The sequence below is a fragment of the Myxine glutinosa genome, chromosome 4 (genome assembly GCF_964187855.1).
Source record: "Myxine glutinosa chromosome 4, kmMyxGlut1.1, whole genome shotgun sequence".
NCBI lineage: Eukaryota > Metazoa > Chordata > Myxini > Myxiniformes > Myxinidae > Myxine > Myxine glutinosa.
The window spans coordinates 120,933,575-120,952,155 of NC_136264.1; the positions used below are offsets into that span (position 1 = coordinate 120,933,575).

At 44.0% G+C, this 18,581-nt stretch overlaps 1 protein-coding gene across 1 annotated transcript in view; it reads left to right on the forward strand.

The window, feature by feature from the left end:
• Positions 1-18,581, forward strand: part of LOC137425150 (uncharacterized) — a 510,298-nt gene that overhangs the window by 393,776 nt on the left and 97,941 nt on the right. Inside the window, exons 87-89 of the mRNA XM_078776351.1 lie at positions 1,002-1,127; positions 10,973-11,044; positions 16,136-16,171. Coding sequence (XP_078632477.1) covers positions 1,002-1,127; positions 10,973-11,044; positions 16,136-16,171 — 234 coding nt within the window. The remainder of the gene's footprint in view (positions 1-1,001; positions 1,128-10,972; positions 11,045-16,135; positions 16,172-18,581) is intronic.

The following is an 18,581-nucleotide window of genomic DNA, read 5'->3' on the forward strand; positions in this document are numbered from 1 at the left end:
TTTTGTCATTCACTTGAACTCAATATCTCTTTTTTCATTCCAAACAGCATAACTCCAATCACAAATTAAATAGCATTAATATAAAAAATAAACTTTTAACAACATTGTTAATGTTTCCTTCATTGTAAAAACTACCAAGTCAACATTTAAAAGGATTTTGAGCCGATAGGTGTTAAGGCCTTGGCAAGATCGATGGAGACAGCGATCTGTTAGCTTATACACCGCCCAAATAGCTATGTGGCATTCTCTCATGTAGAGATTAAACCCACGTCGTTTGAACTTTAGCCGAGGTCATTATTTACTTTTAATGATGATTATATACGAATCAAAAAGAAGATATTTGGTTTTGGGTCGTCCTTTCCACATATCTCGTGGGATTGTGAGTTGGAGAGACGACCGTGATGGCGGGGAGGGGGTTGGCATTCTCTCAAGCAGGGATTCAACCCATGTCCTTATAAAAGGTCTTTGTCCGAGGTTCATTCGTCAGGTTGCGATCGGTGCAGCCGTTTGTGCGTTACCCAGGAAAATAACGTTATGCGGGAGTCCAAACCTGAAAATGCTGGAGGCCAAAGCTGAAATTGGAAAAACAATATAGCCTATTTTACTCCAGGGGGTCCCAGCATTACCCACCCAACATTTCGTTGCGATCGGTTCAGCCGTTTTTGTGGTACCTTCAAATGGACGGATGGATGGACGGACGGACGGATATTTGGTGAATTATAGTAAGATTAAAATTTATATTTAAAATACAATTTAAATTTACATTTCCAGATGAGTGTGGTGATGATTGCTTGTCAAGGTTACATACATGCTTCGTTATAAACAAAAGTCCATGTCAAGTATGAGCCACCTTCAAATAATTTTATCTCCAATGTCAATATTTTCTGTTTTTCATTGGAATAATCTATACACAATTGCATTTTATATAATATAACAAGACAGCTTTCATTTTATTGCATTGATCCCTACCACTCCCCTCCCACTCCCTTCCCAAATTGAAGGGAAATCGAGGTTTCAGCGGCCCTACTGGAACACAGGGCATTGCTGGGAATCCAGGAAAGCAGGGGCCAACGGGAATAATTGGCTTCCTTGGCCTTCCTGGACTATCTGGCACACGTGGAGAGAGGGTAAAATCTATATATATATGTATATATATATATGTGTACAGGGTGTTTCACCAGTCTTGGTTCTAGTTTGATGCTTTATTTTGAAAAAGGTATCCAAAATTCAAAATTAACAATCAGCCATCATAAAGTAGAGACTTGGGAGATTTTTTTTGGCACTGTGATTTATAATGGTGGAACGGTGTGCATTTACAATGATGGAACAGCGTGGATGACATGTTTTATGTGACCTCCACTGCATGCCAGGCAAGCGTTCACTCTGATAGCCATGTTCTGTGGCACCCTCTTGCATGTGAGAGGTGAGATGGATCTTACACACTCCTCAATAGCTCTCTTGAGCTGCTGGATGTTACGAGGGTTGTCCTTGTAAACATAGTCTTCCATGTAGCCACACAGAAAGAAGTTGAGTGAGTTGAGATCTAGGGAATGGAGAGACCAGATGTGCTCTGTTTTGAAGGAGATTGCTCTGTCACTGAATTTCTCTGCCTTGTCAGTGTCTGTGTTTCATAATCACTTTTTATGGATAAAGTTTCTTGTCCTGCCTCATGATCCAAAAGACAGTAGTGTGCCAAAGACCAAGCTCTTGTGAGTGCTGGCGAGAGGATGTCCTTGGACTTTGAAGGACAAGATTGTTTGACTGCCTCAATGTTCTCTTCTAAATGCCCAGTCTTCTTTCTCCCTGATATATATATATATATATATATATATATATATATATATATATATATAATATTGTCGTGTTCTTAGGGATTAAAATCCCCCAAGGAAATGGATAGCCAAACAAGCTTAACACTCCGAGGCGTTCAGTCAAAAATGATGGTGTTCTTTATACGCGAGGGAAAGGAGATTGACCAATTTACCTTCACGGGTCCCAACGGTGGACGTCTTCGACCCTGCGATAATCAATTCAACTGACACCGAATTCAAATTACAACAAATAAACAAGTTTAATGAAAATAAATGCCAGCAAACACGAAAATGCACGATAAAACGAATATCCTAAATGGAGTGCCCCCATACAGACTCGTATGCAACACAAGGGAATGATAAAGAAATAAAATAATGTTCTTTGTATTTGTATCGGCCGGCACTCAGCTCTTGTCTACGAGGCTTTTAGGAGTTTGATGGTCGCACACAGGATGCCATGGATTCGCGCCCGTAGCCAGCCGCCGGCATGAGGCAAGCAGACTGGATAGCCTCCTTTGGTTTGCTCGCTATCTCCTCCGTCTCCGAATAGCACCATCGTCAAACAACACCCCCTCCTCCGATGTTGTAAAGGTTTACCGAGCTCCACAAGTTCTCCTCACGGGCGCATTCGAGACAAAACGTGACCGCCCATTACCAAAGCCAGGATCAAGAGAAAGAGAAAAAGAGAGGGGGAAACACACCCTCCCCTCTTTTCGTTGACGCCACACTCAAACCAATCCCCGCGCCCCACCACTTCAGTCCATGACCATGACCATGACTAATCATTCCCTTCGGGGCGGCGGGGCCTCCTTTTGCCGATTGGCAAATGTGTTGGGTATCTGTCAGACTTGTCGGTGTTGTATGTGCCTGAGTTCGTTTCCTGACAGCCCTCGTCTTATTGCAGGCCAATTTATTATAACCACAATGGTCAGATTACAAGAGGTAGGATGGACAGGGGGATTTATTCTTATTCCCTAAGCTACATAGCACAAGAGTAACAGTTAAAAGTAATACAGCCCCCCCCCCCCCCCCGGAACCGTAGCTCCCGCAAGGTTCACTGCAGGCGTTACCGTTCCAGCATTAACACTTTCCGACACACCTAATTAGCCTATGAAATAACTTAGGAGGGCTGTGGGAAGCGAGCCGTAGCTAACTTACCTATTCTCCTTAACATTCTACACCCCTTAAGCATTCTACACCCCTTAAGCAACAATTCACATATTTACAAAACTTGAAGTCCTCGCTCCTAACTCCTGGGGCAGGAAGAAAAATGTCAACAACACACAAACCTATCTTAGCTGGAAAGCCTGAATCAAAAATGCAAAATTCAAAACGTTTAAGAACATTTGTACAACCCCATCCTACAGACGACGCCCCCCAGTGGATGCCACAATTCCCAACGTTACCTGCAGAGCCACTCCAATGTACCCCAAATTTCCACGGGCCCTGTCCTCGTGTTACAGGTGAGTGACATAGCTCGGTGGATTTCACCCCCCATTCACTCACACAAATCCCATAACCATTCACTCACATTTCAATAATCAACAAAGCACTTATTTCACCCCCCTGCAAGACCATGGCATAGATGTCATTACACATGTGTGTGATCCTCACTTAGGCAACAGGGAGGTACCGTACAAGCTAGATGGTGGGGGTGCTTCAGGCTGTGGTGCCCGCAGTCCAAAAACAAGTCGCCCGACTTACGACTTCTTCACCCCCCTCCCCCCCCCCTTAACCCTTGGCCCCATGACAGCCAAACAGCTCCTTTAGCTGTCGTCCCGCCGGGGACGTCTCCATACCAGGCTCCATCGCCTCAGGCTCTCACATAGCCTCACGGGTCGCCTAGGGTCTCCATACCGCAGGGCGCCCAACCAAACCCCACCGCCGATGGGCTCCCAATTTCCAGACACCACTGGCTGCCAGGGGCAATTACCTCAGAGGGGGCCACAGTCACTGCTCCTCCAGAGCTCGATCTGTACCTGTGGACACACACACCTTCCCCACACACAAAATCCACAATAACATTTCCTCCCCCACAGCCATACAATTTTCAACCACATATTCCAATAAAAAGATGCTGCCATGGCCTGCTTACACGTGAATTTCCCATATTCACATTCAAATTTCCAAACACAATTCCTTTTCCATTCTCCCGACCACACAAAAACACCAAACCTCTACACATACACAAACACCACCAACAAGACACTTTGTGGCACACATTCCAACCCCCTCACCGACCCTGCCATCACTCTCACCCGCCCCCATTCCAAATTACTCATGTCCCAATTTAAAAGCAAGTACCGAACCCTGGGACAGTAAACATGAAGTCAATTACCTTAAGTGCAGGTAGTTGCAGGTTGGTGGGGTCCAAGAGTGCCATCCACCCTACTGAATCCCAAATTTGTCCCATGGGGCCTATCAAGTTTCACCAAATTTCCTTTTATCCGACTGTACCAGCAAGCATGTGGATCCGCCTCCTCCGGTGACCTTTGCTACACTACTACCCTTGGCTATGACAGCACCGCCCCTCTTCTGTGCAAGAGCCATCGGGTAAGTTGAGCAGCCGAAACACCAACATGCCCCATGAGTGTCCATAAGGATGCGACCCATCATCCATCCTTCAGCCCCCTGCGAGGAACACGGCTCCACTAGCCCCAGCTGGCCAATGTGGTGAGCACCTGCTCCCATGTCCGCCATTTCCAAGGCCTCGGACCTGGGAGGCACAGTCACAGTGTGTGGCATCCCGACAGCCACGTCCCCTGCACCTCCGCATCATCCCCCGGTCCAACCAAATGCAGCCCCCAGTGCCTACCCACACTTGACCACTCCCAAGGTCCAGTCGACAGCCATGCTCCACCAGGAGACTCAATCCCAAAAGACACGGTCTGCACACCTCGGACACCCATAACACCACGTTCACCTCCAGACTACTCAACCACTTCCCCACAATCCCTCCTCCCAAATATCGGCGCCGTTGCCCCCATAGCCAGTTGAAGGCTGTGTCCTGCTACCCTACCCATTTTAGTCCCAGCCTCCAACACGTTTTGTTCCAACACACCTGTATCACTAATGATGCCACTGTCCCAAATGTCCACCATGGCCTCACAAAATTCACACTCGCTCGGGCGGCGCCCTGATGGACAAGGGACGCCAAACTCCACCAGACCCCCCGTGGGGCCCAGGCCGTACCATGACACCCATGGTCGGACCCCAAGTCCAAATCTCGCCAGCACAGCCCCCCAGCTGGCTGGCATATCCCAATTTCCAAGTGGGGCAATTTCCCACGAGGCCAACCCCAATGACCTCTCCTGGTCAGAATTACACAGCCGGGGACCAACTCCCACCAAGGCTTTTCCAAGCTGAACTCCCATTTATATATATATATATTTTTTTTTTTTTTTTTTTTTTGTATACAAGATCGAGGCTCGTGAAAGAGCGAACATTAATCACACAGAAAGACAAACCGACACATAAAACATATAACATAGGGAGCGGTAGACAAGATGGGGAGAGAGGGGGAAGGACACAAACACAACATTTGAGAGCAGGGACCGAGAGACATGGAGACATCGAGAGATCTGAGAGAGGGCGAGGGCTTTGGGGGGGGGGGGGCGTGGGAAGGGGGCAGTGGGAGAGGTATAAAACATATGGACACTGCCAGGACTTCCAGGAAAGAAGTTGGAATTTCAAACAAGGTGGATCTGGGGTGAATTAGCGGGGGGTAGAAAAGATCAAGGTTTTGGATGGGGGAAGATAAGAGATGGTGGTGAACAGCTGTTTTAAAGACCTGGAGGGAGGAGTGGGATTGAAGGGAGTGAGGTAGTTTGTTCCAGAGGCGGGAGAAAAGAGGAATGAAAGAGTGAAGGTGAGCGGAGAGCCGAGATTTCGGCAGTTTAACCATCAGAGGGTTGCTGGCAGATCTTGTGCGACCTGTAGGAATATTTGGGGGACAGAGCACAGAGAGAGCTGGGGGTGCAAGGCCGGAGAGGAGTCGGTAGAAGACAGAAAGACCACCTACCTGCCTGCGGTGAGTGAGTGAAAGGCCCTCAGAGATAGCTTCATCGCGGGAGATTCCAATAATTCTGAAAGCTTTGGTTTCAACAGCGTGAAGCCGAGCTAGGTGTGAGGCAGGAGCACCGGCCCATAGGGGAGAACAGTATTCCATTGAGCTGCGGATGAAAGCCTTGTATGTGGTGAGGAGCTCAGGTGTGCCGAGGAAGGACTTCGCACGACGGAGGATGCCCAGTCGGCGACTGGCTTTGGAGGCCAGCTTGGAAATGTGGTTTTCCCAAGAAAGATCATGGCAGATAGTGAGACCCAAAATCTTGAGCGACAGAACTTCTTGGAGAGGATTGTTGAGAAAGTAGATGGGAGGGTTGTCCAGTCGATCTTTTCGGAGAGACATAGTAAGAGTGTGAGATTTGTCAGGATTGAAAGACATGTTCCACTTGTTTGACCAGTCTGTGATTTTGTCCAGGTCTTCAGAGAGTGAGGAGGCAGCAGACTGCCGATCTGAGGGAAGAGGAATGGAGCGGCAGAGAGTGGAGTCATCAGCAAAGAGATAGAGAGGATTTTCGAGAGAGTCAGAGAGATCATTGATGAAGACCAGAAAAAGCACGGGGCCCAGAACACTGCCTTGGGGAACTCCAGCCTGAACAGGAAGAGGAGATGAGAGAAACCCATTCAGGGCCACACGTTGACGACGACTAGAGAGGAAGTCCGCCAGCCATGCGTGGAGATTTCCATGGATACCAAAGGAGGAGAGTTTGGTGAGCAGAGCGGGGTGCCAGACCGTGTCGAAGGCACGTGATATGTCGAGGGAGACAGCTCTAATTTCCTGTTTGGCATTGAGGACCTCCATCCATTGTTGAGACAGCAGAAGCAGCATGTCCAGAGTAGAGTGACCTGGTCTGAAACCAAATTGATGATCAGAGATCAAGCCATTGGAGAAGAGGAAAGATTTCATATCAGAAGCAATGATGGATTCCATGACTTTGCTGATAATTGGGAGAAGGCTGATTGGTCTGTAGTTGCTAGGATCTGTTTTTGCACCTTTTTTGTGCAAAGCGGTGATGTTGGCTGATTTCCAAGCAGATGGCAGTTGACCTTGAGCAAAAGAGAGGGTGAAGAGAACAGAGAGAGGGTGAGATAGAGCAGCAGAGCAGGATTTTAGGACCCGTGGGCTGATGCCGTCGGGTCCAGTTGCAGAATCAGAGTCGAGGGTTGACAGAAACTTTTCCACCTTGTCAGGAGGAAAGGACACGGAGTCCAGGAGCAGCAGGGTACGACTGGGTATGGTGGGTACAGAGAGGGATGGGTTTGGGACACAAGATTTAGAGGCAAACACAGAGTTGAGGCATTCAGCTTTTTCACGTGCGGAGTCAGCTGTGTAGCCGTTTGAGGTAAGGGAGGGGATGGAGGGGGAACAAACACCAGAAACGGATTTGACCAGACGCCACCAGGATTTGGAAGAGGGAGACAGATAAGAGAGTTCGGTCTTGAGAACGGAGAGATATTGTTTCCTGGCTCTCCTGAGGGTGGACACACACTTGTTTCGGGCTTTGTGAAAGGAAATGAGATTTCCTTCCGTTGGATTTGCTTTCCAGGAGACGAAGGCAAGTTGTTTCTGGGCAACAGCCTCACCACAAGATTCCGTGTACCATGGACGGGAGGAAGGGTATGACAACTGAAGACGAGATGGGATAAATCTGTGCATGAGAGAGAGCAATTTACTTTGGAAGAATTCCCAGGATGAGTTGATGTCAGAGGTGGTAGAGATGGGAGACCAGTCCAGATGATTGATGGCTGCTTGAAGACCGTGCCAGTTGGCCTGAGTGAAATGCCAGACTCGTCGACGCTGAGCAGGCTCCCTGAGGATGGTCAGAGAGATGTCCACTTTAACAAGGACATGATCAGATGATCCGATCGGAGCAGAAGAAGAGCAGCAGACATTTTCAGGGAAGTTAGTCATAACCAAGTCCAGAAGAGAAGATGTTCCGTTGACTGAGATCCGGGTCGGGAAATTGACAGATTGTGTCAGTCCCAGTGAGTCGCAGAAGTCCTTTGCTGAGGAGCCATGGCTGGTGAGAGAGGTACCCACACCCAGCCAACTGGCATGATGACAGTTGAAATCACCACATATGAGGAAGAGAGAGTTGGGATGAGTAGATAGAAGTTGGTCCATATCATCAGACAGCGAGATGTAGATGGAGTCATCACTGTTTGGTGGACGGTACAACACACATATGAACAAGAGGTGGGAGCGAAGGGGAAGCCGTAGCCAGAGGTATTCCTGGGGGTGAGGTGGAGAGAGTGCAGTGCAGGGCGAGTGAGGAAGAGAGTTTTTGATAAAGATAGCAACCCCGCCTCCAGGACGAGGCTCAGGTCTATCATACCGGAGGAGGGAGTAGCCCGGGAGAGATACTATGGAATCAGAGACATCATAAAGGAGGAAAGTTTCTGTTAAGCAGATCACGTCTGGTTTGACAGAAGCAACCTGTATGGAGAGATCGGTTAAGTTTGAACGAAGGCCCCGGATGTTTGAGGTCCATACCGTTAATGAAGAGGAAGGGGGAGCATCAGATACAGAACAGGGGGGAGGAGGGGTAGGGTAAGATGTGGAAGAGGTGGAAGAGGTAGGGAGAGCTGTTGAAGGTGTGTCAGAGATTTCAGAATAGCTCGGAGAAAGGGAAGGATGGGGCGGACAAAAGGTTTGATGGTGATTGGGTGAGCCACAATGAGGTGTTATTTGAGGAGGGGGAAGAGCGAGGCAGAAGGTTGGGGGAGATGGAGGTGAGAGTTTGAAGGGGGAAGAAGCGGGGAGGACGCTTTGAGGAGGGGGAGTGAGAGGGGGGAAATTGAGAAGCAATGAGGGTGGGGAGATTTGAAGGGGAGGGGTGAGGGGGGAGTTTGGAATGGAAGGGACAAGGGGAGGGATTTGAAAGGGATGGGATATGGGGGAGATTTGGAGGGGAGGGGTGAGGCAGGAGTCTAGGAGGGGAGGGGCGAGGGGGCGTCTTGGCGGGGAGGGGTGAGGGGGTAGTTTAGGAGGGAGGGGGCAAGGGGGGAGATTTGAAAGGGATGGGTGATGGGGAAGATTTGGAGGGGAGGGGTGATGGGGAAGATTTGGAGGGGAGGGGTTATGGGGAAGATTTGGAGGGGAGGGGTGAGATTGGATTTTTGAAAGTGTACGATTTATGGGAAACGAACATTTATTGCAAAATGAGTTTCTTGTGACCTTCGAGTTAAAAATACGTTTAAGGACGCTGGATGGAGGATGGAGTGCAGGAGAGTTTAGGGAATGTAGAAAAAAGGCACTATAGGAGATGGATTTTTTTTTTGGGATGAATTGATTTGGTGAGCAAGTCGAAAGCAGCCTTTTAAAGAAGAAGAAGAAAAAGGTGTTATAAAATATGACGGAATACATAACTTGAGGGGAAAGTGTAAACATTGAAGGTTAATGAGTGAAAACTATCTGGGGAAATGGGGGAGAAACACGTGGTCGAAGAACGAACGAACGAATAAGAATGAATAAACGAATGAGAACAGAGAAAGAAATGTTTTTTTTTTTTTTTTTGTTTTTTTTTGAGTTGAGATTTACACAAGGAAGTAGGCTATGGGTGAAAAGACTGGGAATACAGAGAACGAAAGTTATTGGATCACAAAAGATGGACCACTGAGAGAAAAACAAAGCCTCAAGGTTGTACAGTGCACACTGTACAAGGCCTTGCTCGCGACACGGCAAACAGACGATCAATTTATGAAAGATAAACACCGAGAAACAACCAAAGTTGCACACAATAACTTCACACACCGAAAGATAAATACAGTTTCGACAAAATACAATTGTGAACAGACTTAACTTCGAAAAACGTGGAGACCGTGTGGAGCTTCGAAAATCCCTTCCGCCGTCTCCAAGATCTCGCGAGATCAATTTAATTTGATCAATTTCAATTTAATTTTTATTTTAAAAATTTAGGCCTCGTTATTACCTATTGGGAGTTGGTCCCCGGCCAACCTCTATTTGTGAGGAGTTGTACCTCTATTTGTGAGGAGATGGTCCTCGCAAATATGTGCTCCAACCCCCATAGCTGCAGGTAACGACCCCTTCTTTGGGTTGTTTTGCCCCTCCCTTTCGGAGCCTTTGGTACCCAAGTGTTGTTCGTTGTGAGGATCCCCGCGGTCACGTTAATCTCATCATGGGCACATTCAATGGACCGACTCAACTCAATGGGCCGACCGACTCAATGGACCGACCGATCCCCCAGACTCCATTTGACCTGAGCAACTTCTTCCTCGATGGTACTGTCCAAGGTATCCAGCCGCTCCGGTCCAAATTCATTCACATCCCCATCCCCAATCAAATTCTGGCCCCAACAGGTCTTTATCTATACACACCCGGTCCAGTTCCGTTACACGAACCTCTAATATTCTTACCCCCTGTTGCTCCGCACCACTGCCCTGGTGCTACACAATTTACAATTCCTTCCCGTTGTTGAATTGTGACATCCACACCAGCCCGACAGCCTACCAGGTCATTTCCAGCCAAACATTCCCCATTTTAATTTGAGTTTGTCCTCTTTACCTCTAGACACTCCCCATTTACCTCCAAACATGCCGTCTCCTGTGCCCCAAATTCATTATTTATTTCTTCCTTTAATCCATTCGTTTGTTCTCTTTGGGCTTTTATTTCTTCAGTCCCAGCATCCAATCGTTCACTACAGGCCTCCAATCGTTCACTGTTGTTATTCATTTGTTCATTCAATTCATTTATATCTTCACTCATTCCCTTAATTACGTCACTCATTCCCCGTAATAAATTTAACATGGCCTGGAAAGACATCGGACCCGTCTCCAGGCCTGATTGCTCCGGAGCGGGGGAGGTTTCAATCCTTTTCTCATCAAACTCTATCCCTGGCCCGCTTCCATATTCTTCGGGATCCTCCAGCACATTGTCATATTTAAACCCTAATTAATTTGCCAGGGCACTGCATCAGTGCTAAAATCATACAATACTACAACCAGCAGACCAAGGTCATACTTTATTCTTGGTCAAATATGTGCTCCATTGTCAGATTCTAACATTCTTGCCCTTTAAAGGCTTAAAATAAGCACACAAAGCTAAAAAAAAAAAAAAAAAATGCTTGCTGTGTTGGCAGGGAAGCCGAGGTGTTCCAGGCAATAATGGCACAAAAGGACCGAGTGGACATCGTGGACTAGCTGGACAACAGGTGAGTATTTTAAAGCACATGAAAAAAAGCAATCTGTGAAGGGAAAATGGCAAAGATTTATGTATTATGATTGTTTTACATGAATCAAAGAGCAACATGTATTACGTCGACTTTATCACTTTATTTATTCTCATGTTGTTGTCACCAAGTGAACTATTATATACTAGCAGAAGTACACGGCATTGCCGGGTGGGGGAGGGGAGGGGGGAGGGGAGGGGAGGGGAACGGGGTGGAGGGGAGAAGAGTGGGAGTGGGAGGGGGAGGGGGAGAGGGGAGAAGAGGGGGGATGGAGGGGGGGAGGGGAGGGGGAGGGAGGGGGGGAGGGGAGGGGGAAGGGGGAGGGGAGGGGGGAAGGGCCGGAGGGGGGAGGGGCCGGAGGGGGGAGGGGAGGGGGGATAGGGGGAGGACTTTATCACTTTATTTATTCTCATGTTGTTGTCACCAAGTGAACTATTATATATTAGCTCCCGTTGGACTTCGTCCGAAGCGGGGACTTATGGATTGCTTTTAGTGCGTGCATACATCTAGTCAGGCAGCTTAGCAGCATATTTATCGAAAATGGGGAATGGCTTGATAAAAGCGCCATTTTTATTTTGGTGGTCCATTAGACCATATACAATAGATTTAGGACCGGAGGCAAGAAATATACGGTGTTCTTCACCTTTTTATTGGACAAACACCAAGGACAAAAACCAATTATGTATATATTTTCAACAAGGAGGCTAACTTTTATTTCATTACATGCAGTGTTATTTGTAAAACTTATGCATGCCTGCATAATAAATCTTACGCTTCCATGTAATAATAATTAGTCATATAATACCGAGTGTTTATACAAATGTGTTATACTTGTGACTCGCGCACCTCTCATATATCTAACATGTACGCAACTACAAGGATGTAATGACAATATAGCTTTAGAACAGACAACATGTTGTTCAAGGTAATTTGTCCAGCAATTTATGTATTTACGATTTTAGTCTAACTCCAATAGCTGATGATTTATTTGCATAAATGTATTGCTCGATATTATGCTGTGCGAGTCGTATTTGCGCAAAAGTCAAACACTGTATATGTCTTGCCTCCGGTCATAATTATATTGCATATGGTCATATGGTCATATGGTCATATTCATTCATTCATTCATTCATTCATTCATGGTCCAATGAACCACTAAAATAAAAATGGTACTTTTGTAAAGTCGTTCCCCCAAAAATTGCTAAGCTGCCTAACTAATCCGCAACCATATCTCGGAGATGTATGGACCGATTTTGGTCATACTTGGCACAAGGATAATACATGATGGTATACGTATGCACATCATTATCCTGCGCTCACGGAGCGAGAAGCGTGGTTAAGCGCTCGGTTGCGTGCGTAAGTGTGGCGTATGTAAGTATGTCTGCATTTTTTAAAATTCATTTCTCAGCAAGCATTGGTCGAATTAACAGGAAATTTTACACCATACGAGCGCCTCCTCCTGTAGAATTTTTATTGATAATTATGACGTCATGTGTCACATGTTACAGGCGCCATCTTGGAAAAACCAAAAAAACTTTGTACCTCTATATCTCCGAAACCGCTACATGGAAAAAAATTAAATGTGGCTTACTGTAAAGAACGCCACATGGGGAATAAGTTTTGTTAACGATGACATCATTGGTGCCTTAATTATGCCGTCATAATTTGACAAATACAATGCTTAGTCCAATCAGTTTGAAATTTCTTGGGTGTGATCGATGCAACAATTATATTAGACAATGTTAATTTATGATGTCATTGGTCACGTGATCTGGCAGCTATATTAGATCAAAGAAAAAAACCATTAAAAACCAGAAGAGTTGGCTTGCACCAAGTTGACTGTGCGGGGTAAGTATTCTATGAATGCCATCTAGTTTTGTTACACGATGTGATCAAAGATGGTCAACTTGTGGCCATTTTAGTTGTAAAAAACCCGATGTTGAACACATCCTCAACTATTTCTCTGACATGCATTTACCGATGGTGTTCAAACGTGGCGCAAAGATAAGGAATGGTAGCTTAAATATGCACGTCTTTTTTTTGGAGATCAGATCCAAGATGGCAGACTGGTGGCCATTTTGTTACTTAAACGTGTCCCCAAAAAATTATCAGACATGCATGGTCCGATTTTGTTCAAACTTGGTACAAACACAGGACATGGTAGCATACATGTGCACCTCACTTTATTTTGCGATCTGATCAAATATGGCCGACTGGTGGCCTTTAACTCCAAACAGCAAAATTACTAAAACCATGGGGGCTATGACATTTTACGTCTTTTTCTCCTAGTTCCTTTTTATTGCATATCTTGTCTGCAATTTGCAAGGAAACACATCTGATGGCACTTGTGTATTTTAGCCAATCATATGTAAAACAAGCATTCTGAGTATTGCGCTACAATACATGTCCCCTACTGGCAGTCTGTCGTCCGGAAAACTGTTGGGGAAATTACCAAAGTTCAAAGTGCCATAACTTTGTCAAAAATGATCGAAACGTCGTGAAGTTCGAACTTGATCTGTAACTTATCATGAGGAAACCATGTACCAAGTTTGAAATCATTAGCATTAAGCGTTTAGAAAAAAAGGTCCGGAAAACTGTTCTTTGCGTGACGGACTGACAGACTGACAGACTGACAGACGGAGGGACGGAGTGCAAACCTATAGTCCCCTCCGGTGTACACCGGTAGGGGACTAATAGTAATAACACACTACAGAGAAATAGACACTAGATATATAATAATACACTAGACACTAGAACTAGATACTATAACACTAAAATACTAAAACGAAATTAAAAAAACTAAATAAACAACTAAATAGACACTAGACATATAATACTATAGACACTATACAGAAATTAGTGGGAAATTCACTGAAGTTGCATTTGCTGCCTAAATATTGTATTTCGAAACATAAAATTGCAAAGTGAAAATGCATTAATTATTATCAGATCTGTTTATTCTCGTTTTTGGAAATTAGACTTTTGTTTCACTTTAAAACCTCAAGTATTGTAGCTCTTTCAGTTGTGCTTGCTTCATTTGCAATGAGCACTTCATTTAGCCTAATCGTGCTGATAGAAAATTTACTTTGATTCTGTTTGGTGGTTTGGATTGGCCAATTTTGAAATATGTACTGAAATGCTACCTCTGTAAAGGACACTCAAAATTTCCCTAACCAAATAAATTGATTTAAATATATTATATCCGAACAGCTAAAGTAATGTTGGTGAATTTGTAGATCCATTGTGTTTTAGAACTACCAATCAAATATTTACAAAGGTCTGCCGTGCCCGCATGAAAAATAACAATGAAACATTTTTTGTGACGGGGAAGAGAGTTGCCGATAATCATGTCTAAACAATGTTTTTGGGGATTATGCAAAGTGGATGAATTAAAAATATTGGGAGGATAAACGGGGCCGTAATTCTATTCCTAAAGCTATACTATGGGATTTGAAGCGTTTCTTATGAAAGTAAATTGTGCTGAACTATACGACATGCGGGTTGGTATTTCAGCGGCTGAGCTTGCCCCCACATCTTTCAGCACACTTTGCTATCAGTCATAACTTTTGGCAAGAAGCTTAGTCAAATGTTGTTGGAATTTTTCGACAACCAATCCATCTTCAAAATGTCATGGTAACCGTGGTCAGAGGTGTGTGGGCTTAGAGAAAGTTTTGGATATATCAATCTCAGGCACATGGAACTGACATAAATATATCATAAGCAATGGCTCAATGTATCTTGAATGCATCTTTCTCAATGTTCAACAGATGCAGTCAGATTGAGGAAGAATTTTTAATTGATATGAAAATATTTTTAAAACAAAATATAAAAGTTGTTGAGTACTCAAACAAGTTGAGTCCGTGTGCTAGATAGCATGACCAACAAGAAAAAGCAATCGGAGATTGCAGACTCTCGCCAGGACATGTTTTTAGTGTTTTTCAGGCTTTTGTGTTAAAACAAATATGGCAGCCGAACCACATGACAGATGACGTCATCGGTTTTTTTTTCTCCACCAATTTATCTCTAGATAATGCTCACCAAATTTCATCTCGATTGGATGAAGTTTTGTACTTGTAGAATTAGGACATCATAATGGAGGCACCTATGACATCATCATTAACAGATGTTATTCCCCATGGAGAGTTCTTTATAATGAGCCATGTCTGAATTTTTTCTGTACAGTGCTTTCAGAGATATAGTGGTGCAAAGGTTTTTGGTTTTCCCAAGATGGCGGCCAAACCACGTGACTGGTGGCGTCATCATATTATTTTTTTCTCCACAATTTATCCCTAAATGACGCTCAAGAAATTTCATATTGATCGGATGAAGTTTTGTACTTGTCGAATTATGATGTCATAATGGAGGCACCTATGACATCATCATTAACATATCTTATTCCCCATGGAGAGTTCTTTACAATGAGCCATGTCTCAATTTTTTCTATGCAGTGCTTTCGGAGATATAGAGGTGGAAATTTTTTCGTTTTTTCCATGATGGCACCCGTACCACGTGAATGATGATGTCATAATTATCATTTTTAAAATTCTACAGGTGGAGTTGCACCTATGGTGAAAATTTCCTGTCAATCAGACCAACGGTTGCAGAGAAAATCATATTTATTCTGTGTGGAAAAACAAACAAACAGAAATATGAAACAGACAATTTGACAAAAATATGAATGACTGACAATTATTTACAACACAATGCTAATTACCCTCACCAAAGGAGAGGGTATTGCATTTGAGTCCGTCATTTGAGTCCGGACTCAAATGCAATACCCTCTCCTCTGGTGAGGGTAATTAGCATTGTGTTGTAAATAATTGTCAGTCATTCATATTTTTGTCAAATAGCAAAACAGTGAAGGTAAGAAGGTTTTGCTTGTTTTATGATAATCTTCATTAACGTTACTTTATTTTTTATAACGTCCATCAATACAACAGTACAATGGCTAATAAAATCTGTCCCACAGTATTTAGAGCTAAATAAGACCTTTGCCATCCATTGACTTTTTTTATATTCTTGTTATATATTACTTTGATCAGCATCCTTACTTGACCATTGCCATTCATGCAGGGCCCAGCAGGAGTTCCAGGAACCATGGGAAACAAGGCAAGTATATCACACTTTCTAACACACAATGGTCATGGCCCGGGATGATGTTCAGAGGTAAAGTCACATTTAGTAGGGGAGCCAAGGCCCTAAAATCCCGATGGAGGTGGGGATGGATGCTATACTTTGTTTGACTGTATTTTTTGGTAGATATATTCATTCCGCATAGATTCTAGGTTGTGTGCTCTGCGAAAACTCTTGCGAACTGAAATTATGGCCATAACTTTTGAATTTTTGCATGCAACAATTTTGGTCAAAAAATTAGGGGTAGGGGAAATACATTTGGGATTTATATAGGGTCAGCTTTGACGAAAACACACATGTTAGGCATCATTAGAAAGGTATTGGCCCAGGCTACAATTTGGTAGTAAAATGATTTTGATTACATCACCGATGACGTCCTCAGAGGTCAAAAGGTCACCGATTTGGAAGGGAAGTGAAAATTAAGGCATCGTGTCAATAGACTGCCCCATTTCATACATACCAATAAAGTGTAGAATAACAAAGATACTCTTTATATAAGAAGACTTATAGGCAAAGTTTTTAATATCATTAAAGTTTATAGATGATACATTGTTGTTATGTAAACCCCTTACAACAGCAAGGGAAAATGTTGAAAAATGACCAAAATCGGGAAATTCTTAGAAACACATTTATCCTTCATTTCTTCTCATTTTATGGTGTAACAGCATATATTCTAACTTTATCCAGCTTCATAATGTACTCAATAACTATTTTAAATCAGAAATAACACTGAACTATACCTTAGTAGTACAATTATTTTGATTACATCATCGATGACGTCATAAGAGCTCAAAAGGTCATCGATCGTAAATGTCCCTGGAAGTGAATATCTAGCTGGGCACCTCTTCCATTAGATAACTAAAATATTACTAAGAATGTAAACTCATAAACATTATTGATAGCAAGACAATCATCATTCAGTAAAATAGTCGTAATGTTAACCCCAAAGAGACATTTTTACGCGATCTTCAGAAGGTGGCAATTAACGTATAAGTACGATCTGGATTTGTAATTCTAGGCACTGGGTAGCAAGGAAGTCTAGACTAAAGTAACTTCTCTAGTTTTAATCATACCAAAAGCTATTTGTAGTTTCATGAATTCAGTATTCACTATCTGATGATAGATCACACTTTTGTGGATCACCACAACACAAGCAAGCAATGGTACATTTAACAGTTGCCTCCCTGCAAGGGCAATGCCGTTTGCATCTACCTTTCTGGCATTTGCAGGAAGTGTTTACTAATTTGGGTTTTGGGGGCTTTGTCATTCTGTTTGCAATTAGGATGCCATTTTCTACTTTCCTTCCAAATTTGATTGGATCTCGTAGGGTTGGTTGAGACTGGGATGCTCGTTTGCAAATGGCTAGCTGGTGTACGGTTCGCAGTAGGTGGAGATGGAATGCATCCTCTGTTGCTGGCAGAGAACGAATATCCGCTCTCCTTGTCATGAAGAGGTGGCAACGGAGTTGATTTAAATTCCCAGAGAAATCTTTTTTCCATACAGTGCAAAAAAGAACTTCTTGGCTGAAATGACAACATCTGTTGTGATATCTAAGGTGTCCCCAATGTTGGCATATTCTGCTAGGGGCCCAAGAGTGGGAGCACAGTCCAAAGCAATTTTGAGTGCGCGTTTTTTTCCAACGAAATAAGGGTAGCTGACAGTGTCACATCCTGTTATTATATATGCAGCCAAGAGTACTGCTGTTATGTCTACTGCTGTGTAGGAAGAGGAAAGATAATCTGCTATTCTGTGGCATGGCAGGAGTACTTTGGTTCTCTCGATTGGACTGGAGCATGATGAGGTAGTTTTACATATCCACAGTTCATCTAATTCAGGCATGTGTGATACATGGTAGATGGCCATGATTATGACATCTGTATCATTGGCTACAATCACCACTCTGTTGCATTTATCTTCTCGCACGCAGTGGGAAATATGCGCAAATATCCGTGTGTCGGCCTCCTCATGGGGTTGACAAGTTAAATCGGACAATTCAGAGGCTGTATTTTTTGTTAACTGGATGGCTGGTCCAGGTGAAAATCCTCCAATGATGACTTGACACTGATCTGGGATATGTTGGGTGTTCTTTGACCAAGACTCTTGAAGGAAGTTCAGTAGCTTCTCCTTGTTCTCCATTTTAGAAATGAAGTTTTTCCACTGTGGTACAGACAGAGCAGAGTGGGGACAAAAGGTCTTGAGATTCTGTGTACCTTTTCGCCTGTGGTATCTTTCCTCATATTTCAGGCTACTTGATGGATTGATGTCATATTTGTCACCAATGACATGAATCACATCACAACCTACTGGTTTCATACTGAGAATCTTGTGAAGGTACTTTTGCTGTAGTTGATCAAAATCGGTGCATCCCATACCTTGACAACGTTGA